This window comes from Balaenoptera borealis, assembly GCF_965194805.1.
Source record: "Balaenoptera borealis genome assembly, contig: HAP1_SCAFFOLD_2067, whole genome shotgun sequence".
NCBI classification, from domain to species: Eukaryota; Metazoa; Chordata; class Mammalia; order Artiodactyla; family Balaenopteridae; genus Balaenoptera; species Balaenoptera borealis.
In genome coordinates, this window is record NW_028122202.1 from 4,592 (window position 1) to 29,710 (window position 25,119).

At 46.4% G+C, this 25,119-nt stretch overlaps 1 protein-coding gene across 1 annotated transcript in view; it reads right to left on the reverse strand.

The window, feature by feature from the left end:
• Positions 1-749: 749 nt before the first annotated feature.
• Positions 750-25,119, reverse strand: part of LOC309622303 (uncharacterized protein) — a gene marked incomplete at both ends in the record, with an annotated part of 32,273 nt that continues 7,903 nt past the window's right edge. The window contains 3 exons of the mRNA XM_082409420.1: positions 750-2,665; positions 3,944-4,693; positions 7,582-7,697. Of these exons, the coding sequence (XP_082265546.1) occupies positions 750-2,665; positions 3,944-4,693; positions 7,582-7,697 (2,782 nt within the window). The remainder of the gene's footprint in view (positions 2,666-3,943; positions 4,694-7,581; positions 7,698-25,119) is intronic.

Below are 25,119 nucleotides of genomic sequence, written 5' to 3' on the forward strand. Positions count from 1 at the left end.
CGTAGGATTGCGGGCAGGAGCCAAGTTCTCCATACAGTAAAGACCCCAGTGTGCCTTGGTTACAGTAATATACCTGGCTTCCTTCCTGGCAGGGAAGTGACAGGCGGCTATGCCCCTGCTTTGTTCGTGGGCCTCCTGATCCAGCAGTTCCCTTGGCTCTGCCCCTGTCGTCAGCTGCCCCTAGGATAACTCTGAGCCCTAGCCACTTCTCTGGTAGATTTCCCTATTCCCCCACTACAGTCACACCTGAATAAGGCAACTCAGACCTTTCAGAGATGTGTCCTGAACCTCTTGTTTTCTGAAATACCTATCTGGTGGTTGTGAGACTTAAGGCCAGCGTCCCCGAGAGACTTTTTCTATTTCTCCTAGTAAACCTAGACTCATCTTCTGTCACCTTCAACTCTACTCCAATTGTGTTCTTTCAACCCAGACCTCTGACCCTGCTTTTTACTTCTGCCATTTCATCCTCGCTCCTGCTTCCTTTCCTAAATCCATACGTCTCTTTTGGCCTTCCTAGCCCTGGGCCAAGTTCCTTCCTCTTTGCTCAGTTTTTACCCCTTTCCTTCATTCTCCCATCCAACTTTCAGTCCTTCCTTTCTCACGCCCCAGTTAGCAGCATCTGAAAATTCGAAAGGTTTGTTACTCGTCTATTAATTGTATTCCATTTACTTACTCAGTTCTATACCTGTCTTACCTGTGTATGGAAGAACAGCTGGTAGCCAAGGTGGCACCAAGAATCCTAGCAGCTCTCACTTGACGTATCCGTAGTAGTCGGCAATTTCCATTTCGTTTTCCCTCTCGGTGAAAAATTGCAGCTTGCCCGAAGAGGTGTATCTGGCAGCATTCTCCCGTTGTTGTTGAGCCCGCCTCTTCATGGCCTCTCGCTCTGGCCTCTGCTCTTGTTCGATGGGCTTTGACATGACTGGCTCAGGCACGTTGGGTTCCCTCCATGGAACTCGTTGCTTGCTGAAGTCTTGGAGTAGAAAGTGGGTTTGGAGCTTGGGTGGGGACTGGCGCTTATTCACAGCAGGGGGAACAGGCTCCCGCTGGAGAGGAGCGCCAGATGAAGTTTTGGAGGGTGCAGGCCTAGGAGCAGCAGACTGAGGGACACGAGGCTGGGTATGGTTGGGCCAAGCCGGTTGGGTTGGGTTGGTCACAGTTGGCTGAGCTGGTTTGGCGGGGCCTGGCAAAGAGGCAGGAGCTGGCTGGGATGAATTGGCTGCAGCAGGTTGAGCTGAGTCAGTAGAACCAGGCTGGGCACGGTAAGCCCCAGCAGGCCGATGTGAGGCCAGAGACTGTGGCCTCCGAGGAGCGGGTCGAGCTTGAGGCTTGTCCCAGGCAGAAAAAGGCAGAGGTATCAACTTGACCTTCCCAGGAGGAGGCCGCTCATACTGGGCTGGAGACGGACACTCTGTTTCAGCACTGCTGTCTGGTTTCTGGGCTTGGACTTGCGTTTTCTCAGGACCCTTCCCCTCACGTGGGGTATGCCGCCATGGCTGGATAGCTGGGGGTGGCTGGGGGTCTTTGGGGTTGCTTGACTTTCCCAAGAGCCGACAGGAAGAGCGCCCAGTTTTCGTCTCATTCTTCTTCCCCAGCGCATGAAGAACCTTCACAGACTCCAGCATGCGCACGCCAAGGGAGGTTCGAGGCTTTTGAAAGCTCTGTTGGAGAAGCTCAGTTTGGTGTTCCTTTCGCTTCGTGTGGGGGATTGCTGGCTTCTCTTCTGCCTTGACTTTGTTCCCTGACTGCTTGTTCTCCTCAGCCTTGTTTCTCCCTCTGGTCCTTTTGGTCTTTTCCTGCCCGTGGCTCTTAGTTTTGCTGATCTTTCTGGATGCAGCTTTCTGAGGTTTGCCTTGAGAGTGCTTGGCCGTGTTCACAGGAGCCCTGTCACTGACTGCAGCGTGGCATATAACCACTTCTCCCCCTAACAGGCACTCTGGATTCTTTGGCTGGATTTTGGCCTTGGGAGCGCCACTGATAGGCTCAGAGGCTTTCTGTTTGTTCTTCCTGGGTTGATCAGAGGGAACCTTTATGACACTTGGCTTTTCCTGCACCTGATTCACCTTAATGGCTCTGGTGTCTTTAGCTTTGATCACGTTGGGACCTTGGGATTGATCAAGATCTTTCAAAGGATTAAAGAGCTGGGGAAGGTGAATATCCTCCGCCAGTGTAGTAATGTCTGCAAGACCACTGCTAGGTTCAATCCCATTTTCAAGTGTCCCTAGGTCCTGACGACTCCGGCTGTTCTCTCCCAGATCAGCATTTTCAGAACCAGGCTGCTCCTCTTGGCTGAGGGGATCGGTGCAGGCCAGCGGCTGGTGAATATCAGGGATTCCTAAAGGGAGTAGTGGAGGATCTTGGTTCTCTGTTGGGATCTGGTAGGCATCCAGAGGCTTTGAAAGCTTGGTTTTGATATCATCCACGTGCTTACTCTCTATTTGTCCCTGGCTTGGAGCTGGAGGCAGGGCCAGGAGACGCCTGGCACTCTGGACTGGAGCTGTCACTGAAATGTCCCCAAGTTCAGATGGTGGGTTACTCTCAAGTATGTGGCTGTTTCTGCTACTGCAGGACTTGGGGAGTTCTTGACTTTGTGTCACACAAAACGTCTGGCTTGGAGGTTGCAATCCCAGGGAATTTTTCATCACCAGGGGGGAGGTCTCCATCCCTACAAAGGGATCAAGGGAGAAGTCAGTCCCTGGTAAGTGAGATGCTCCCCCTAAACACCAACACAGCAGTCATGTACCTTTCAAGGGGTTCAGGGGCAAGATGGGCAAGGCATTTCTACTAACTCTTCTTAAGGATCACGGACAGTGCCCTATGCTACGAGGTAAGCGGTGACTGTTGTAATTCTTACTGGTGAGCCTTTCCTGTCACTGATTCTCGGCTCGCTTTGTATTTCATAGGACTGTTATAAGTCCAATACAAAATGAGTCTTATTTTTAAAAACCTGAAATGTTTTACAAAGCCTAGCATTCTCATATAGGGTCCTTTCCATTCTCCCCACTTTCCCGAGAGGCCAAGAACACGTCACACCATGAACTAGGAGAGGGGGTAGAGCCCTTGCTGATGAAACACATCAACAAAGACAGAGTCTTAGCCTGCTTGCTCTCTGGACAGGATCTCGGACCACAAGGTCTTCAATCCTGGTATAAATGAAGGAAGTGAGGACAGTTCAACTGGCACTCACATAACAAGAGTTCTGAAACACCTTCCGAAGAGACTATAGCAGTAGATGAGGGAAGGGAGTGCTACAGTGTGGCAGTACAGGGGGAACGATCGGCTACAGCAGTGAAAAGTGTGGTACCGATTGGTGTGCTCTCGGCGTTCTTGTACATGTAGCATAGATGACCTCTACAGTGGCCCTCCCACCTTCCCACCTGCATTAGGTGTTCTTTTTTTTGTAATTTATGTTTATGTATTTATTTACTGTTTGAACTTATTTATTCTACGTATTTATGTTTTTGGCTGCACTGGGTCTCTCATTGCTGTGCACGGGCTTTCTCTAGTTGGCGGCTAGCGGGGGCTACTCTCGGTTGCGGTGTGCGGGCTTCTCATCGCGGTGGCTTCTCTTGTTGCGGAGCATGGGCTGTAGGCACGTGGGCTTCGGTAGTTGAGGCTCACGGGCTCTAGAATGCAGGCTCCGTCGTTGTGGCACATGCGCTTAGTTGCTGCACGGCATGTGGGATCTTCGCAGACCAGGGCTCGAACCCGTGTCCCCCGCATTGCATTGGCAGGCGGATTCTTAACCACGGCGCCACCAGGGAAGCCCTAGGTGTTCTCATAGAGAGTCTAAAAACAGAGGGCACTGAGCGAAGGTAGTGGTTATTAAAGGCTCAGGATCTAAATTCTACCTGCCTCTACACCCCTTCCCAGCTGTCGATTTGACCCCATTTTTGAGTGCCGACCTCATTCTTCAACTTTCTCTGGCGTTTGTTATACTCACCTTGAAAACTTGTTTCTGTGATGCGTTGAGCAGACACAGGGTGGCAGACTGCAGAGGTGGAAGCTGGTGGTCGGATATTTGTGGGCTGAATCTCCTTCAGTCCCATTCCCATTTCTGGTTGCCCAGAGGCCCGACTTCCTGTGTATGACGCCGAGCCGTAGGATTGCGGGCAGGAGCCAAGTTCTCCATACAGTAAAGACCCCAGTGTGCCTTGGTTATAGTAATATACCTGGCTTCCGTCCTGGCAGGGAAGTGACAGGCGGCTCTGCCCCTGATTTGGAATCTGAGATGGTGTTCCCTGAGCAAGGCTGGCAGAAAGCGATGGATGTAGAGGGACCATGTTCTTGGCGTCTGAAGTTTTATCATACTGGGCTGCCAGAAACATGGAGGAGGCAGCTGTGTGGCGGTCAGTGAGTGCCAGAGTAAAGTCTCCGAGTGAAGAAGAATTCTTTTCAATGCTTGCTGTGATGTCCCACTCAAGAACACCTGGATAGGAAGCAGCTGAAGTGGAGATCTGGCTGTGGTCAGTAACTCCAGATAACATAGTCGTGCTAGAATGTTGGTAAAGGTAGGCACTACCCATGAGTGTCTGGAAAGGGGTACCGGTAGCCGATGCCGAACTGACGGCAGGGGCAGAGACTCTGGAGAAGTTGCAGACACTTCGTGTTAGGGAAGTTGCATTGCTCACCACAGGAGGAGAATGCTGCAGAGAATTTAGAGTTCCAAGTAGAGATGGATGTTGGAAATTTTCTGTAAGAACAAGAGGGTCATGAAAAACTCAGGGAGGTTGAGAAATTCTCACTACGTTTGAGGAACGGCATCATCTGAAGGTTCTTGCTATCAGGACACCTCTACTATCACTACTTCCTGAGAAACCCAAAATCAGACAGTTAATGATGGCTGTAAGGACTGAGCAGTTTTCCACTCTTCTCTATTCACTGCCTGTGCTCCCATCTTGGGCACAGACGGGCAGAAGAGCCAAGTGGTGTGGTTCAGAGATTGTTCTCTAGGCTGGAAGCAACCTTCTCCCTGCCCTGTCTTTCCCTTCAGCCTGCACTCGTATTGACTTCTATGCTATTTCCTAGACTGGAAGCATTTTAGAACTAGGAGGCCCTTAGAGAACTTCGATGTTCTCAGTCTCATTTCGTGAGTAAGGAAACTGAGGCTCAGAGAGGTCGGGTTGACTTGTTCAAGTTCTCTCATTATGTTAGTATCATTACCAGGTTTCAGAACCTAAGTATCCTGACTTCCTTGCCAGGACTCCACTCTGAGCATGATACTGCCAGAAAGCAGGAGAAATAGAACTTATAATATAGGCATTTTTTTTGTCCATTAGAAAACAGTACGGCTGTTACCATTGTCGTCTTCAGTGTCTCCCTTTGCTTGTGCAGTTCCCACGCTATTACCTAGAGGTGACGTACAGCTCAGTCCAACTGGTGAATTGAAAGAGTCATTTTTGCCCTCTTCAAGCCTGGTTTCTCATCCTACCTCAAAATGATTACCCGAAAGTGGATTTCTTAAGTGCTTTTGGAAAGGGAAAAGTTATCTGATTACTTCAGATTCCTCACCTGTAAAGTGGTTATAACACCACCACCAATAATAATAGCAGTAATAATTAATAGATGAATAAGCTGATCTATTGCGTATGATTTATATGGAGGAAGATACAATAAGTTCTAGAAAGACAAAGAAAAATCATGACAAGCATATTACGTTAACGAAAAAGAAATCCATAGATATTAATGAAAACTGGGGTATGTGGCAAGTATCGAAGCCTAATGAATTTACTAACAAATGGCATTCTGTACCATCCATGCAATATTATGAAAGTGAATTTTGCCCACTCTATTTTAGTGAATACTATTAACCAGAAGACACGATGGAGGTGATAGAGGTGAATGAATTCCTAGCCAATGCATACAGACAGAGAAGGTATGTCAGTAAAAAATGCATAACAAGCAACAGAATGCAATAAATGTGCATGTATAGGTAGCCACAACACATATAGACAAGTATTTCAATGAAAACCGGTACGAAGCAGACAGCAAAATAATAAGTGTAAAAGAGTTTCATTATTGTGCTCCTTCATATTTTTACCCAGCAAGTAAGAGGTATTAAGCCTAGGAGAAATATATATTTCAATGAATATAGCTTATATAATAAGCAGAAAGGAAGCTTAAAATGTATCAGGAAGGTTTTTGGATTTATCCTAGAACTTAGATTAGAATCATCTTCAGCATCCAAGAAGATGGCATCCCAAAACCTCAAAAAACCATCATGCCTAGAATCCAATTAAAAAAGATTTTCAAATGTAAGAAAATCCACAGGACTCCACAATATGGTTTTCGATAAACGTGGATGTTTGTTTGTTTTGTTTCTTTGGCCGCGCCGCGTGGCCCTGGCCGTGAAAGCACCGAGTCCTAAGCACTGGACCGCCAGGGAATTCCCTAAGTGGGGGGAATTAGAGATGTGGGGCTTGACTTTTTCTTCTTCTTCTTCGGTAGCTAAGCTCTACAAGCGAACGATGGCTGTTGATCAATGTGCTCTCTGTGTTAGGAAGGAAATAACTGTAAAAATGAAAAGCAGCCTTGCCTTAGAACCTACATATCACACCAAGGAAAATAGTCCTTCTGATTCAATTTAGAAGATATCACTTAAAATGTTGAATTGGTGAAATGTCTACCTAGTTTAAAAATTAGAAAGAATAAAACACTGAAAAGCAGCCCCCTAGATAACCACTGTGGTTGCTTGTTTATAGGAGGCATCATTTCTAAAACGTATTTCTAAAATGTTTATATTCAAAACTGTCAAGTGGCCAACTGTATTCAGAGAGGCAATAAAAGAAAGAAAACGGAGTATGACTTTTCTGATAAGCTGCCTTTCCTGGTGATCCCCTGTTCTGGCCTTACTTTCCTTCTTAGTCTGTTAATGTAAGGGTTTGCTACCATCAACTTGGTTTTGCCCTGCTCTGAGCAGGTTTCCCTCTGTGCTGTTTCTGCTTTAATTGAAAATCTTTGGTTCCCATCAGCATTCCATTGCAAACTCCGTTTTTCTTGAGAGCTCCTCTATGCTTTCCCTCTTCATTCTTACATTTTCTCCCATCTCTTGGTGCCTGTTGGCCTGTGCTACTGAAAACCATCCTAAACTTCCTTACGCTCGACTCTGTGCCTCCCTGTAGAGCCCAGTACTCTCCATCCTCTCTCCCTATTCTCTCTTTTCAACTAGTCGAAATCCTAGTGGAGGGAGACCATTAGAGATGAAACATCTTGGTATATATTGCTAGTTTTCTATGTCCCCTGGCTTTTCTATGTTTCTGTTGAAACACTCTTGAGAAGTGTCTGATTTCGTTTTCTACATGGGTACCCTTTAAGGCTCAATACTGGAAAAGAAGGGGATCAGAGTGATCAACCCAACGTGGTATCCTAACGTAACAGTTAAGGAAAGCAACAGGCTTTGTGAGACAGCCAGTGATTTGTCCAAAGTCACACAGATAGTAAACGTCAAAGTCAAAAGTGAAATTAGGTCTCCAGACGTGTAGTTCAATACTTTCCCTCATTATTCCATGCTATTTTGAATCTCCTACTCAATTTAGGGGCAAAAGAATCGAACGCAAAACTTTCCAAAGTTTCTTTTCTTACCTGACATGGTCAGAGAAGAGGAAGCATCCACTGCAGGTACCAGGGATGAGGAGACAACACTAGAGGATGTCCGAGTGGCTGCAGCTGAACGGCGCACGTGTCCAGTACAGAGGTCACTGGTTACTGGTCCAAACAGCTCCACGGAAACCCCAAGACTCTACCAAGTGGTAGTAGGTTTGGTAGGAGAGTGATGTCACAAAGCAGGCAGTTGAAAGGTATGAGAGAGCCAATAGGGAGGTCCGATCCCCAACAGGAAGGCGGGCTTGGGTGAAGAGAGTGTAGGAGAGCTAAAACAACACCTGAGTTTCTGAGCTTTGGGGAGGAGGAAATCCTAGAAGACAGATTTACCTCCCCCAGGCTCTTCCATTAGGGAAATCATTGCCACATTTCTTACAGACGTTCATTAATACACTGAACTAAGAGTTACTTATATTCTACAGAGTATTCTATTTTATGTATCATATACTTAGAGCTATATAGATCTTCTTTAATTAATAATCCTTAGGAAGGAAAGAGCCATCTAGTTTGAACTATTACAGTTGTTCTGAAATCATATGTGTCTAATGAGTGAACTGATAGCAGCTTTTAAGGAGCCAAAGTAGGGATTAAGAAGCTCTCTTTGTAACTTGGTTCAAGAGTAGGGTGAAGTTTCTTGAGTGTACCTTGTGGAGAATGTTGTGGTCCAAGGCTCTTCTCTTTTAGTTTCTTCTCCTTGACTCCTACCTTCCTTGGGCTGGGCTAGGCTGGGGGCCAGGTTGGACTTGCGACTTAACATTTCTCTTCCGCTTTCTCTTTTTTTTTTCTCTTCCATTATGGGCATTGCTTCGAGGACAAGCCTTGATCTTGCATTGGACGTTACTTCCTGTCAACTTCCAGCAGCAGGAGTCTTCTTTTCAGTGCTTGATGCTTCACGAAATAGACTCTGCCCGTTGGCAGCAAATACCAGAGAGCTAGGAGACAGAGCTGGTTGCAGACCTTTCCTCTTCCAGCCTTTGGTTGCAATTGTTTGGCCCATAATTTGCTAGCTCTAGTTCCTTGGGCCACACAGGTATCCTGCCATCTCCAGCTCTTGTTATATGTGAGAGACATTCTGAACACTGTCCCTTTTTCTTTGCACAGAAGTATATACAGTGTGGCAGTTACTGTAATCTCCTCCGCCTTGCAAACAGCCACTCTAGAATCTTGGACCTCTAGGACTCTCTGTCTTGCATGCTTGGGGGCAAGGCCAAGCAAAATGAAGAGGAGAATAATTAGAGAAAGAGGAGGACGTTGGTGGAGAATTGGGAGCAGGTAAGGTGAAAGGGCACAGGAGAAAAGAGATGCATGTAGACTTTTTGGTTTCTGTGGGAAACAGGTTGACACACTTGGGCCTCATTTGGTATTAACAGAACAGAGAGTTAAAGATCTAAGTAGCTAGATAGTGTGCAGCAACTGCCATGAAGTCTGTACACTGAAGAGAACAGTCTCACATCTAGTTTTCATTTTGTTTTATGTCATAGTACCTTATTTATAGCATTCACTGGTGTGTTTGTAGAATACAGATGTTTTCAAATGCTCTGGTTTTGTCTACATGGTTATCTCCTTGTCCTGTTTGTAAGGAATCCAACATTGTAAGACATATTGCATGTTTTTCTCTTGACGATTGTTGACCTTGAAGCGTCATGAACTAACTTGAGCTGTTGGATTCTGTGGAGAAACGTTCAAAAGGGTCTGTGAAAAAGGCACTGTGGTGAGTCGCATTATGCACCCGAGCGTAAGGAGCAAGATATCTGCCACCAGCCCAGCTTGGCCTGGATTGCCTCTGTTTTAGTTCCCCTGGTTAGTGCTTTTCTCCCTAACCACTCTTGTGACTGTGATAATGTGAGTAAGGGCGGAGTTGCTAATGATCTATGTGTGAGGTAAGCTGGTTTGAGGGAGGCAATCTATGGACCTAGTCATTTTCCTTGGTGGTAAGCTTTCAGGGGTGCAGAGATGGATCTTCCTGGGGCCTTTTCTGGTCCCAGGAAGATATCGCATAGATGGGACCTCCCAAGACACACATTGAATCTTTAGGCCTGTTTTTCCTATTATGAGGTACGAGTTTCTTCACTGATGGGGATGATGCTTATCTGAGAAGAAATTGTGAAAGGTGGTGTAGTGTAGAGGTGTGGCTTAAGCTTTTAAGTTTTCCTCCAGGTTTTTCCCCTAAGCTTCCTACTTCGGACGGCCTACTTACATGATACTAGTAGGTGATGTCCGGCTAACAACTTCCTAAATATACCTGCAAGCCAGATCAGTGTCTCTTTTCTCTGTATTCCCATGGAAATCAAGAGTCCCGCCGAATTTTCCATCGAAACAGTTGATTTGTGTTGTCTCTAGGAATTCTAAAGGGCGTACCGTTGCTTCCTAACCGGTGTCATTTGGGAGATCCGCCTCTGTACGTTCAAATGATTAATTTTGAGACTTTGCTCATGTGTGCAGTAAACCCTTGAATTCCCTAAGACCTTCCTTTCCTCCATCTCCTACCCCATTAAGCCCGCTTCAGTTCATCTCCTGAATTTCTTTGGAATCTGTCAGCCAGCTCTTCCTCAACTTCCTAATACTGAACTTGCCTGTCTGTTGCGATTAGGTCCTAACTAGTGTCCATATATCTTGTTTCCTTCCAATCCACTCTTCACACAAGAAACCTTCAAAGCAAGTTGGAACGTTGCTCATAAACATCGCTCACAAGCATTGTTTTGAGAATAGAAAACACACTGTTGGCCTTTAAGACTCTGCGTGGTCTAGAATCCTCTCTGCTTCTCTAGTCCCATCTTGTGCCACTTTTGCCCTCACTTTCTATGCTTCAGATACACTGAATTAACCTTAGTTCTCACTCATCTGACAGAAGTCAGTTCAGATACTATTTTTCACTGTGATTCCTAGCATTAAGGAATTTGATTATCAGGTTTTGTATGAGGACTATTTCATCAGGGGTACAGAAGTTCTGGCCATCTCTGGTTTTGGATATCCCTTATTTGTTGAGACCTTTGCGTTGTTTGGTTGCCTTTTGTCTGTTTTCCAGATGGGAAAACAGGAACAAGGGAAGTATAGGTTATTACTAGGTGGGGTTGAGCAAGTGGAGCAGCAAACTGCAAAGCAGAAAGAAGAGGGACGTACTATAGAGGGATATGACTTCCATTCTCAAGGCGCCTGCATCCTGTGCAGGGAGACAGCCTAACATAAAATGTGCCTAACAACAAATATATTGACTTCTTACTAAAAATCTCCAGTTCATAGAACCGAGGGGTTTGTACCTTCTCCTTTAAAAGTGATAGTCCTGGGACTTCCCCGGTGGTCCCGTGGTGAAGACTCTGCGCTTCCAATGCAGCAGGCGTGGGTTCAATCCCTGGTTGGGGAGCTAAGATCCCACATGCTGCGCAGCCAAAGAAATTTTTTTCGAACGTTATACTCCTGTATTGTTGGCTTTAGTGGTTTAGATTTTGTTGTACTGTTAAGAAGATTTCAGTTTATTTACCGGGAACAAACAACACATAATGTAAAAATAGTTTCCCAGAAACGATTTCCATCATTCTCTTCCTCCCTTTCTCCCGCAGACTGGTGTTTCACCTTGACAAGTTCTCTGTCATTCCATAGGAAAGCTGTCTGGCTTGGAGGTTGCAATCCCAGGGAATTTTTCATCAGCGGGGAAGTCTCCATCACTACAGAGGAATCAAGGGAGAAGTCAGTCCCTGGTAAGTGAGATGCTCCCCCTAAACACCAACACAGCAGTCGTGTACCTTTCAAGGGGTTCAGGGGCAAGATGGGCAAGGCATTTCTACTAACTCTTCTTAAGGATCACGGACAGTGCCCTATGCTACGAGGTAAGCGGTGACTGCTGTAGTTCTTACTGGTGATCCTTTCCTGTCACTGATTCTCGGCTTTCTTTGTATTTCATAGGACTGTTGTCAGTCCAATACAAAATGAGTCTTATTTTTAAAAACCTGAAATGTTTTACAGAGCCTAGCATTCTCATATAGGGTCCTTTCCATTCTCCCCACTTTCCCGAGAGGCCAAGAACACTTCACACCATGAACTAGGAGAGGGGGTAGAGCCCTTTCTGATGAAATACATCAACAAAGACAGAGCCTTAGCCTGCTTGCTCTCTGGACAGGATCTCGGACCACAAGGTCTTCAATCCTGGTATAAATGAAGGAAGTGAGGACAGTTCAACTGGCACTCTCATAACAAGAGTTCTGAAACACCTTCCGAAGAGACTATAGCAGTAGATGAGGGAAGGGAGTGCTACAGTGTGGCAGTACAGGGGGAACGATCGGCTACAGCAGTGAAAAGTGTGGTACCGATTGGTGTGCTCTCGGGATTCTTGTACATGTAGCATAGATGACCTCTACGGTGGCCCTCCCACCTTCCCACCTGCATTAGGTGTTCTTTTTTTTTGTAATTTATGTTTATGTATTTATTTACTGTTTGAACTTATTTATTCTACGTATTTATGTTTTTGGCTGCACTGGGTCTCTCATTGCTGTGCACGGGCTTTCTCTAGTTGGCGGCTAGCGGGGGCTACTCTCGGTTGCGGTGTGCGGGCATCTCATCGCGGTGGCTTCTCTTGTTGCGGAGCATGGGCTGTAGGCACGTGGGCTTCGGTAGTTGAGGCTCACGGGCTCTAGAATGCAGGCTCCGTCGTCGTGGCACATGCGCTTAGTTGCTGCACGGCATGTGGGATCTTCGCAGACCAGGGCTCGAACCCGTGTCCCCTGCATTGGCAGGCGCCACCAGGGAAGCCCTAGGTGTTCTCATATAGAGTCTAAAAACAGAGAGCACTGAGAGAAGGTAGTGGTTATTAAAGGCTCAGGATCTAAATTCTACCTGTCTCTACACCCCTTCCCAGCTGTCGATTTGACCCCATTTTTGAATGCTGACCTCATTGTTCAACTTTTCTCTGCCGTCTGTATACTCACCTTGAAAACTTGTTTCTGTGATGCGTTGAGCAGACACAGGGTGGCAGACTGCAGAGGTGGAAGCTGGTGGTCGGATATTTGTGGGCTGAATCTCCTTCAGTCCCATTCCCATTTCTGGTTGCCCAGAGGCCCTACTTCCTGTGTGTGACGCCGAGCCGTAGGATTGCGGGCAGGAGCCAAGTTCTCCATACAGTAAAGACCCCAGTGTGCCTTGGTTACAGTAATATACCTGGCTTCCTTCCTGGCAGGGAAGTGACAGGCGGCTATGCCCCTGCTTTGTTCGTGGGCCTCCTGATCCAGCAGTTCCCTTGGCTCTGCCCCTGTCGTCAGCTGCCCCTAGGATAACTCTGAGCCCTAGCCACTTCTCTGGTAGATTTCCCTATTCCCCCACTACAGTCACACCTGAATAAGGCAACTCAGACCTTTCAGAGATGTGTCCTGAACCTCTTGTTTTCTGAAATACCTATCTGGTGGTTGTGAGACTTAAGGCCAGCGTCCCCGAGAGACTTTTTCTATTTCTCCTAGTAAACCTAGACTCATCTTCTGTCACCTTCAACTCTACTCCAATTGTGTTCTTTCAACCCAGACCTCTGACCCTGCTTTTTACTTCTGCCATTTCATCCTCGCTCCTGCTTCCTTTCCTAAATCCATACGTCTCTTTTGGCCTTCCTAGCCCTGGGCCAAGTTCCTTCCTCTTTGCTCAGTTTTTACCCCTTTCCTTCATTCTCCCATCCAACTTTCAGTCCTTCCTTTCTCACGCCCCAGTTAGCAGCATCTGAAAATTCGAAAGGTTTGTTACTCGTCTATTAATTGTATTCCATTTACTTACTCAGTTCTATACCTGTCTTACCTGTGTATGGAAGAACAGCTGGTAGCCAAGGTGGCACCAAGAATCCTAGCAGCTCTCACTTGACGTATCCGTAGTAGTCGGCAATTTCCATTTCGTTTTCCCTCTCGGTGAAAAATTGCAGCTTGCCCGAAGAGGTGTATCTGGCAGCATTCTCCCGTTGTTGTTGAGCCCGCCTCTTCATGGCCTCTCGCTCTGGCCTCTGCTCTTGTTCGATGGGCTTTGACATGACTGGCTCAGGCACGTTGGGTTCCCTCCATGGAACTCGTTGCTTGCTGAAGTCTTGGAGTAGAAAGTGGGTTTGGAGCTTGGGTGGGGACTGGCGCTTATTCACAGCAGGGGGAACAGGCTCCCGCTGGAGAGGAGCGCCAGATGAAGTTTTGGAGGGTGCAGGCCTAGGAGCAGCAGACTGAGGGACACGAGGCTGGGTATGGTTGGGCCAAGCCGGTTGGGTTGGGTTGGTCACAGTTGGCTGAGCTGGTTTGGCGGGGCCTGGCAAAGAGGCAGGAGCTGGCTGGGATGAATTGGCTGCAGCAGGTTGAGCTGAGTCAGTAGAACCAGGCTGGGCACGGTAAGCCCCAGCAGGCCGATGTGAGGCCAGAGACTGTGGCCTCCGAGGAGCGGGTCGAGCTTGAGGCTTGTCCCAGGCAGAAAAAGGCAGAGGTATCAACTTGACCTTCCCAGGAGGAGGCCGCTCATACTGGGCTGGAGACGGACACTCTGTTTCAGCACTGCTGTCTGGTTTCTGGGCTTGGACTTGCGTTTTCTCAGGACCCTTCCCCTCACGTGGGGTATGCCGCCATGGCTGGATAGCTGGGGGTGGCTGGGGGTCTTTGGGGTTGCTTGACTTTCCCAAGAGCCGACAGGAAGAGCGCCCAGTTTTCGTCTCATTCTTCTTCCCCAGCGCATGAAGAACCTTCACAGACTCCAGCATGCGCACGCCAAGGGAGGTTCGAGGCTTTTGAAAGCTCTGTTGGAGAAGCTCAGTTTGGTGTTCCTTTCGCTTCGTGTGGGGGATTGCTGGCTTCTCTTCTGCCTTGACTTTGTTCCCTGACTGCTTGTTCTCCTCAGCCTTGTTTCTCCCTCTGGTCCTTTTGGTCTTTTCCTGCCCGTGGCTCTTAGTTTTGCTGATCTTTCTGGATGCAGCTTTCTGAGGTTTGCCTTGAGAGTGCTTGGCCGTGTTCACAGGAGCCCTGTCACTGACTGCAGCGTGGCATATAACCACTTCTCCCCCTAACAGGCACTCTGGATTCTTTGGCTGGATTTTGGCCTTGGGAGCGCCACTGATAGGCTCAGAGGCTTTCTGTTTGTTCTTCCTGGGTTGATCAGAGGGAACCTTTATGACACTTGGCTTTTCCTGCACCTGATTCACCTTAATGGCTCTGGTGTCTTTAGCTTTGATCACGTTGGGACCTTGGGATTGATCAAGATCTTTCAAAGGATTAAAGAGCTGGGGAAGGTGAATATCCTCCGCCAGTGTAGTAATGTCTGCAAGACCACTGCTAGGTTCAATCCCATTTTCAAGTGTCCCTAGGTCCTGACGACTCCGGCTGTTCTCTCCCAGATCAGCATTTTCAGAACCAGGCTGCTCCTCTTGGCTGAGGGGATCGGTGCAGGCCAGCGGCTGGTGAATATCAGGGATTCCTAAAGGGAGTAGTGGAGGATCTTGGTTCTCTGTTGGGATCTGGTAGGCATCCAGAGGCTTTGAAAGCTTGGTTTTGATATCATCCACGTGCTTACTCTCTATTTGTCCCTGGCTTGGAGCTGGAGGCAGGGCCAGGAGACGCCTGGCACTCTGGACTGGAGCTGTCACTGAAATGTCCCCAAGTTCAGATGGTGGGTTACTCTCAAGTATGTGGCTGTTTCTGCTACTGCAGGACTTGGGGAGTTCTTGACTTTGTGTCACACAAAACGTCTGGCTTGGAGGTTGCAATCCCAGGGAATTTTTCATCACCAGGGGGGAGGTCTCCATCCCTACAAAGGGATCAAGGGAGAAGTCAGTCCCTGGTAAGTGAGATGCTCCCCCTAAACACCAACACAGCAGTCATGTACCTTTCAAGGGGTTCAGGGGCAAGATGGGCAAGGCATTTCTACTAACTCTTCTTAAGGATCACGGACAGTGCCCTATGCTACGAGGTAAGCGGTGACTGTTGTAATTCTTACTGGTGAGCCTTTCCTGTCACTGATTCTCGGCTCGCTTTGTATTTCATAGGACTGTTATAAGTCCAATACAAAATGAGTCTTATTTTTAAAAACCTGAAATGTTTTACAAAGCCTAGCATTCTCATATAGGGTCCTTTCCATTCTCCCCACTTTCCCGAGAGGCCAAGAACACGTCACACCATGAACTAGGAGAGGGGGTAGAGCCCTTGCTGATGAAACACATCAACAAAGACAGAGTCTTAGCCTGCTTGCTCTCTGGACAGGATCTCGGACCACAAGGTCTTCAATCCTGGTATAAATGAAGGAAGTGAGGACAGTTCAACTGGCACTCACATAACAAGAGTTCTGAAACACCTTCCGAAGAGACTATAGCAGTAGATGAGGGAAGGGAGTGCTACAGTGTGGCAGTACAGGGGGAACGATCGGCTACAGCAGTGAAAAGTGTGGTACCGATTGGTGTGCTCTCGGCGTTCTTGTACATGTAGCATAGATGACCTCTACAGTGGCCCTCCCACCTTCCCACCTGCATTAGGTGTTCTTTTTTTTGTAATTTATGTTTATGTATTTATTTACTGTTTGAACTTATTTATTCTACGTATTTATGTTTTTGGCTGCACTGGGTCTCTCATTGCTGTGCACGGGCTTTCTCTAGTTGGCGGCTAGCGGGGGCTACTCTCGGTTGCGGTGTGCGGGCTTCTCATCGCGGTGGCTTCTCTTGTTGCGGAGCATGGGCTGTAGGCACGTGGGCTTCGGTAGTTGAGGCTCACGGGCTCTAGAATGCAGGCTCCGTCGTTGTGGCACATGCGCTTAGTTGCTGCACGGCATGTGGGATCTTCGCAGACCAGGGCTCGAACCCGTGTCCCCCGCATTGCATTGGCAGGCGGATTCTTAACCACGGCGCCACCAGGGAAGCCCTAGGTGTTCTCATATAGAGTCTAAAAACAGAGGGCACTGAGCGAAGGTAGTGGTTATTAAAGGCTCAGGATCTAAATTCTACCTGCCTCTACACCCCTTCCCAGCTGTCGATTTGACCCCATTTTTGAATGCCGACCTCATTCTTCAACTTTCTCTGGCGTTTGTTATACTCACCTTGAAAACTTGTTTCTGTGATGCGTTGAGCAGACACAGGGTGGCAGACTGCAGAGGTGGAAGCTGGTGGTCGGATATTTGTGGGCTGAATCTCCTTCAGTCCCATTCCCATTTCTGGTTGCCCAGAGGCCCGACTTCCTGTGTATGACGCCGAGCCGTAGGATTGCGGGCAGGAGCCAAGTTCTCCATACAGTAAAGACCCCAGTGTGCCTTGGTTATAGTAATATACCTGGCTTCCGTCCTGGCAGGGAAGTGACAGGCGGCTCTGCCCCTGATTTGGAATCTGAGATGGTGTTCCCTGAGCAAGGCTGGCAGAAAGCGATGGATGTAGAGGGACCATGTTCTTGGCGTCTGAAGTTTTATCATACTGGGCTGCCAGAAACATGGAGGAGGCAGCTGTGTGGCGGTCAGTGAGTGCCAGAGTAAAGTCTCCGAGTGAAGAAGAATTCTTTTCAGTGCTTGCTGTGATGTCCCACTCAAGAACACCTGGATAGGAAGCAGCTGAAGTGGAGATCTGGCTGTGGTCAGTAACTCCAGATAACATAGTCGTGCTAGAATGTTGGTAAAGGTAGGCACTACCCATGAGTGTCTGGAAAGGGGTACCGGTAGCCGATGCCGAACTGACGGCAGGGGCAGAGACTCTGGAGAAGTTGCAGACACTTCGTGTTAGGGAAGTTGCATTGCTCACCACAGGAGGAGAATGCTGCAGAGAATTTAGAGTTCCAAGTAGAGATGGATGTTGGAAATTTTCTGTAAGAACAAGAGGGTCATGAAAAACTCAGGGAGGTTGAGAAATTCTCACTACGTTTGAGGAACGGCATCATCTGAAGGTTCTTGCTATCAGGACACCTCTACTATCACTACTTCCTGAGAAACCCAAAATCAGACAGTTGATGATGGCTGTAAGGACTGAGCAGTTTTCCACTCTTCTCTATTAACTGCCTGTGCTCCCATCTTGGGCACAGACGGGCAGAAGAGCCAAGTGGTGTGGTTCAGAGATTGTTCTCTAGGCTGGAAGCAACCTTCTCCCTGCCCTGTCTTTCCCTTCAGCCTGCACTCGTATTGACTTCTATGCTATTTCCTAGACTGGAAGCATTTTAGAACTAGGAGGCCCTTAGAGAACTTCGATGTTCTCAGTCTCATTTCGTGAGTAAGGAAACTGAGGCTCAGAGAGGTCGGGTTGACTTGTTCAAGTTCTCTCATTATGTTAGTATCATTACCAGGTTTCAGAACCTAAGTATCCTGACTTCCTTGCCAGGACTCCACTCTGAGCATGATACTGCCAGAAAGCAGGAGAAATAGAACTTATAATATAGGCATTTTTTTTGTCCATTAGAAAACAGTACGGCTGTTACCATTGTCGTCTTCAGTGTCTCCCTTTGCTTGTGCAGTTCCCACGCTATTACCTAGAGGTGACGTACAGCTCAGTCCAACTGGTGAATTGAAAGAGTCATTTTTGCCCTCTTCAAGCCTGGTTTCTCATCCTACCTCAAAATGATTACCCGAAAGTGGATTTCTTAAGTGCTTTTGGAAAGGGAAGAGTTATCTGATTACTTCAGATTCCTCACCTGTAAAGTGGTTATAACACCACCACCAATAATAATAGCAGTAATAATTAATAGATGAATAAGCTGATCTATTGCGTATGATTTATATGGAGGAAGATACAATAAGTTCTAGAAAGACAAAGAAAAATCATGACAAGCATATTACGTTAACGAAAAAGAAATCCATAGATATTAATGAAAACTGGGGTATGTGGCAAGTATCGAAGCCTAATGAATTTACTAACAAATGGCATTCTGTACCATCCATGCAATATTATGAAAGTGAATTTTGCCCACTCTATTTTAGTGAATACTATTAACCAGAAGACACGATGGAGGTGATAGAGGTGAATGAATTCCTAGCCAATGCATACAGACAGAGAAGGTATGTCAGTAAAAAATGCATAACAAGCAACAGAATGCAATAAATGTGCATGTATAGGTAGCCACAACACATATAGACAAGTATTTCAATGAAAACCGGTACGAAGCAGACAGCAAAATAATAAGTGTAAAAGAGTTTCATTATTGTGCTCCTTCATATTTTTACCCAGCAAGTAAGAGGTATTAAGCCTAGGAGAAATATATATTTCAATGAATATAGCTTATATAATAAGCAGAAAGGAAGCTTAAAATGTATCAGGAAGGTTTTTGGATTTATCCTAGAACTTAGATTAGAATCATCTTCAGCATCCAAGAAGATGGCATCCCAAAACCTCAAAAAACCATCATGCCTAGAATCCAATTAAAAAAGATTTTCAAATGTAAGAAAATCCACAGGACTCCACAATATGGTTTTCGATAAATGTGGATGTTTGTTTGTTTTGTTTCTTTGGCCGCGCCGCGTGGCCCTGGCCGTGAAAGCACCGAGTCCTAAGCACTGGACCGCCAGGGAATTCCCTAAGTGGGGGGAATTAGAGATGTGGGGCTTGACTTTTTCTTCTTCTTCTTCTTCTTCTTCGGTAGCTAAGATCTACAAGCGAACGATGGCTGTTGATCAATGTGCTCTCTGTGTTAGGAAGGAAATAACTGTAAAAATGAAAAGCAGCCTTGCCTTAGAACCTACATATCACACCAAGGAAAATAGTCCTTCTGATTCAATTTAGAAGATATCACTTAAAATGTTGAATTGGTGAAATGTCTACCTAGTTTAAAAATTAGAAAGAATAAAACACTGAAAAGCAGCCCCCTAGATAACCACTGTGGTTGCTTGTTTATAGGAGGCATCATTTCTAAAACGTATTTCTAAAATGTTTATATTCAAAACTGTCAAGTGGCCAACTGTATTCAGAGAGGCAATAAAAGAAAGAAAACGGAGTATGACTTTTCTGATAAGCTGCCTTTCCTGGTGATCCCCTGTTCTGGCCTTACTTTCCTTCTTAGTCTGTTAATGTAAGGGTTTGCTACCATCAACTTGGTTTTGCCCTGCTCTGAGCAGGTTTCCCTCTGTGCTGTTTCTGCTTTAATTGAAAATCTTTGGTTCCCATCAGCATTCCATTGCAAACTCCGTTTTTCTTGAGAGCTCCTCTATGCTTTCCCTCTTCATTCTTACATTTTCTCCCATCTCTTGGTGCCTGTTGGCCTGTGCTAATGAAAACCATCCTAAACTTCCTTACGCTCGACTCTGTGCCTCCCTGTAGAGCCCAGTACTCTCCATCCTCTCTCCCTATTCTCTCTTTTCAACTAGTCGAAATCCTAGTGGAGGGAGACCATTAGAGATGAAACATCTTGGTATATATTGCTAGTTTTCTATGTCCCCTGGCTTTTCTATGTTTCTGTTGAAACACTCTTGAGAAGTGTCTGATTTCGTTTTCTACATGGGTACCCTTTAAGGCTCAATACTGGAAAAGAAGGGGATCAGAGTGATCAACCCAACGTGGTATCCTAACGTAACAGTTAAGGAAAGCAACAGGCTTTGTGAGACAGCCAGTGATTTGTCCAAAGTCACACAGATAGTAAACGTCAAAGTCAAAAGTGAAATTAGGTCTCCAGACGTGTAGTTCAATACTTTCCCTCATTATTCCATGCTATTTTGAATCTCCTACTCAATTTAGGGGCAAAAGAATCGAACGCAAAACTTTCCAAAGTTTCTTTTCTTACCTGACATGGTCAGAGAAGAGGAAGCATCCACTGCAGGTACCAGGGATGAGGAGACAACACTAGAGGATGTCCGAGTGGCTGCAGCTGAACGGCGCACGTGTCCAGTACAGAGGTCACTGGTTACTGGTCCAAACAGCTCCACGGAAACCCCAAGACTCTACCAAGTGGTAGTAGGTTTGGTAGGAGAGTGATGTCACAAAGCAGGCAGTTGAAAGGTATGAGAGAGCCAATAGGGAGGTCCGATCCCCAACAGGAAGGCGGGCTTGGGTGAAGAGAGTGTAGGAGAGCTAAAACAACACCTGAGTTTCTGAGCTCTGGGGAGGAAATCCTAGAAGACAGATTTACCTCCCCCAGGCTCTTCCATTAGGGAAATCATTGCCACATTTCTTACAGACGTTCATTAATACACTGAACTAAGAGTTACTTATATTCTACAGAGTATTCTATTTTATGTATCATATACTTAGAGCTATATAGATCTTCTTTAATTAATAATCCTTAGGAAGGAAAGAGCCATCTAGTTTGAACTATTACAGTTGTTCTGAAATCATATGTGTCTAATGAGTGAACTGATAGCAGCTTTTAAGGAGCCAAAGTAGGGATTAAGAAGCTCTCTTTGTAACTTGGTTCAAGAGTAGGGTGAAGTTTCTTGAGTGTACCTTGTGGAGAATGTTGTGGTCCAAGGCTCTTCTCTTTTAGTTTCTTCTCCTTGACTCCTACCTTCCTTGGGCTGGGCTAGGCTGGGGGCCAGGTTGGACTTGCGACTTAACATTTCACTTCCGCTTTCTCTTTTTTTTTTCTCTTCCATTATGGGCATTGCTTCGAGGACAAGCCTTGATCTTGCATTGGACGTTACTTCCTGTCAACTTCCAGCAGCAGGAGTCTTCTTTTCAGTGCTTGATGCTTCACGAAATAGACTCTGCCCGTTGGCAGCAAATACCAGAGAGCTAGGAGACAGAGCTGGTTGCAGACCTTTCCTCTTCCAGCCTTTGGTTGCAATTGTTTGGCCCATAATTTGCTAGCTCTAGTTCCTTGGGCCACACAGGTATCCTGCCATCTCCAGCTCTTGTTATATGTGAGAGACATTCTGAACACTGTCCCTTTTTCTTTGCACAGAAGTATATACAGTGTGGCAGTTACTGTAATCTCCTCCGCCTTGCAAACAGCCACTCTAGAATCTTGGACCTCTAGGACTCTCTGTCTTGCATGCTTGGGGGCAAGGCCAAGCAAAATGAAGAGGAGAATAATTAGAGAAAGAGGAGGACGTTGGTGGAGAATTGGGAGCAGGTAAGGTGAAAGGGCACAGGAGAAAAGAGATGCATGTAGACTTTTTGGTTTCTGTGGGAAACAGGTTGACACACTTGGGCCTCATTTGGTATTAACAGAACAGAGAGTTAAAGATCTAAGTAGCTAGATAGTGTGCAGCAACTGCCATGAAGTCTGTACACTGAAGAGAAGAGTCTCACATCTAGTTTTCATTTTGTTTTATGTCATAGTACCTTATTTATAGCATTCACTGGTGTGTTTGTAGAATACAGATGTTTTCAAATGCTCTGGTTTTGTCTACATGGTTATCTCCTTGTCCTGTTTGTAAGGAATCCAACATTGTAAGACATATTGCATGTTTTTCTCTTGACGATTGTTGACCTTGAAGCGTCATGAACTAACTTGAGCTGTTGGATTCTGTGGAGAAACGTTCAAAAGGGTCTGTGAAAAAGGCACTGTGGTGAGTCGCATTATGCACCCGAGCGTAAGGAGCAGATATCTGCCACCAGCCCAGCTTGGCCTGGATTGCCTCTGTTTTAGTTCCCCTGGTTAGTGCTTTTCTCCCTAACCACTCTTGTGACTGTGATAATGTGAGTAAGGGCGGAGTTGCTAATGATCTATGTGTGAGGTAAGCTGGTTTGAGGGAGGAAATCTATGGACCTAGTCATTTTCCTTGGTGGTAAGCTTTCAGGGGTGCAGAGATGGATCTTCCTGGGGCCTTTTCTGGTCCCAGGAAGATATCGCATAGATGGGACCTCCCAAGACACACATTGAATCTTTAGGCCTGTTTTTCCTATTATGAGGTACGAGTTTCTTCACTGATGGGGATGATGCTTATCTGAGAAGAAATTGTGAAAGGTGGTGTAGTGTAGAGGTGTGGCTTAAGCTTTTAAGTTTTCCTCCAGGTTTTTCCCCTAAGCTTCCTACTTCGGACGGCCTACTTACATGATACTAGTAGGTGATGTCCGGCTAACAACTTCCTAAATATACCTGCAAGCCAGATCAGTGTCTCTTTTCTCTGTATTCCCATGGAAATCAAGAGTCCCGCCGAATTTTCCATCGAAACAGTTGATTTGTGTTGTCTCTAGGAATTCTAAAGGGCGTACCGTTGCTTCCTAACCGGTGTCATTTGGGAGATCCGCCTCTGTACGTTCAAATGATTAATTTTGAGACTTTGCTCATGTGTGCAGTAAACCCTTGAATTCCCTAAGACCTTCCTTTCCTCCATCTCCTACCCCATTAAGCCCGCTTCAGTTCATCTCCTGAATTTCTTTGGAATCTGTCAGCCAGCTCTTCCTCAACTTCCTAATACTGAACTTGCCTGTCTGTTGCGATTAGGTCCTAACTGGTGTCCATATATCTTGTTTCCTTCCAATCCACTCTTCACACAAGAAACCTTCAAAGCAAGTTGGAACGTTGCTCATAAACATCGCTCACAAGCATTGTTTTGAGAATAGAAAACACACTGTTGGCCTTTAAGACTCTGCGTGGTCTAGAATCCTCTCTGCTTCTCTAGCCCCATCTTGTGCCACTTTTGCCCTCACTTTCTATGCTTCAGATACACTGAATTAACCTTAGTTCTCACTCATCTGACAGAAGTCAGTTCAGATACTATTTTTCACTGTGATTCCTAGCATTAAGGAATTTGATTATCAGGTTTTGTATGAGGACTATTTCATCAGGGGTACAGAAGTTCTGGCCATCTCTGGTTTTGGATATCCCTTATTTGTTGAGACCTTTGCGTTGTTTGGTTGCCTTTTGTCTGTTTTCCAGATGGGAAAACAGGAACAAGGGAAGTATAGGTTATTACTAGGTGGGGTTGAACAAGTGGAGCAGCAAACTGCAAAGCAGAAAGAAGAGGGACGTACTATAGAGGGATATGACTTCCATTCTCAAGGCGCCTGCATCCTGTGCAGGGAGACAGCCTAACATAAAATGTGCCTAACAACAAATATATTGACTTCTTACTAAAAATCTCCAGTTCATAGAACCGAGGGGTTTGTACCTTCTCCTTTAAAAGTGATAGTCCTGGGACTTCCCCGGTGGTCCCGTGGTGAAGACTCTGCGCTTCCAATGCAGCAGGCGTGGGTTCAATCCCTGGTTGGGGAGCTAAGATCCCACATGCTGCGCAGCCAAAGAAATTTTTTTCGAACGTTATACTCCTGTATTGTTGGCTTTAGTGGTTTAGATTTTGTTGTACTGTTAAGAAGATTTCAGTTTATTTACCGGGAACAAACAACACATAATGTAAAAATAGTTTCCCAGAAACGATTTCCATCATTCTCTTCCTCCCTTTCTCCCGCAGACTGGTGTTTCACCTTGACAAGTTCTCTGTCATTCCATAGGAAAGCTGTCTGGCTTGGAGGTTGCAATCCCAGGGAATTTTTCATCAGCGGGGAAGTCTCCATCACTACAGAGGAATCAAGGGAGAAGTCAGTCCCTGGTAAGTGAGATGCTCCCCCTAAACACCAACACAGCAGTCGTGTACCTTTCAAGGGGTTCAGGGGCAAGATGGGCAAGGCATTTCTACTAACTCTTCTTAAGGATCACGGACAGTGCCCTATGCTACGAGGTAAGCGGTGACTGCTGTAGTTCTTACTGGTGATCCTTTCCTGTCACTGATTCTCGGCTTTCTTTGTATTTCATAGGACTGTTGTCAGTCCAATACAAAATGAGTCTTATTTTTAAAAACCTGAAATGTTTTACAGAGCCTAGCATTCTCATATAGGGTCCTTTCCATTCTCCCCACTTTCCCGAGAGGCCAAGAACACTTCACACCATGAACTAGGAGAGGGGGTAGAGCCCTTTCTGATGAAATACATCAACAAAGACAGAGCCTTAGCCTGCTTGCTCTCTGGACAGGATCTCGGACCACAAGGTCTTCAATCCTGGTATAAATGAAGGAAGTGAGGACAGTTCAACTGGCACTCTCATAACAAGAGTTCTGAAACACCTTCCGAAGAGACTATAGCAGTAGATGAGGGAAGGGAGTGCTACAGTGTGGCAGTACAGGGGGAACGATCGGCTACAGCAGTGAAAAGTGTGGTACCGATTGGTGTGCTCTCGGGGTTCTTGTACATGTAGCATAGATGACCTCTACGGTGGCCCTCCCACCTTCCCACCTGCATTAGGTGTTCTTTTTTTTTGTAATTTATGTTTATGTATTTATTTACTGTTTGAACTTATTTATTCTACGTATTTATGTTTTTGGCTGCACTGGGTCTCTCATTGCTGTGCACGGGCTTTCTCTAGTTGGCGGCTAGCGGGGGCTACTCTCGGTTGCGGTGTGCGGGCATCTCATCGCGGTGGCTTCTCTTGTTGCGGAGCATGGGCTGTAGGCACGTGGGCTTCGGTAGTTGAGGCTCACGGGCTCTAGAATGCAGGCTCCGTCGTCGTGGCACATGCGCTTAGTTGCTGCACGGCATGTGGGATCTTCGCAGACCAGGGCTCGAACCCGTGTCCCCTGCATTGGCAGGCGCCACCAGGGAAGCCCTAGGTGTTCTCATATAGAGTCTAAAAACAGAGAGCACTGAGAGAAGGTAGTGGTTATTAAAGGCTCAGGATCTAAATTCTACCTGTCTCTACACCC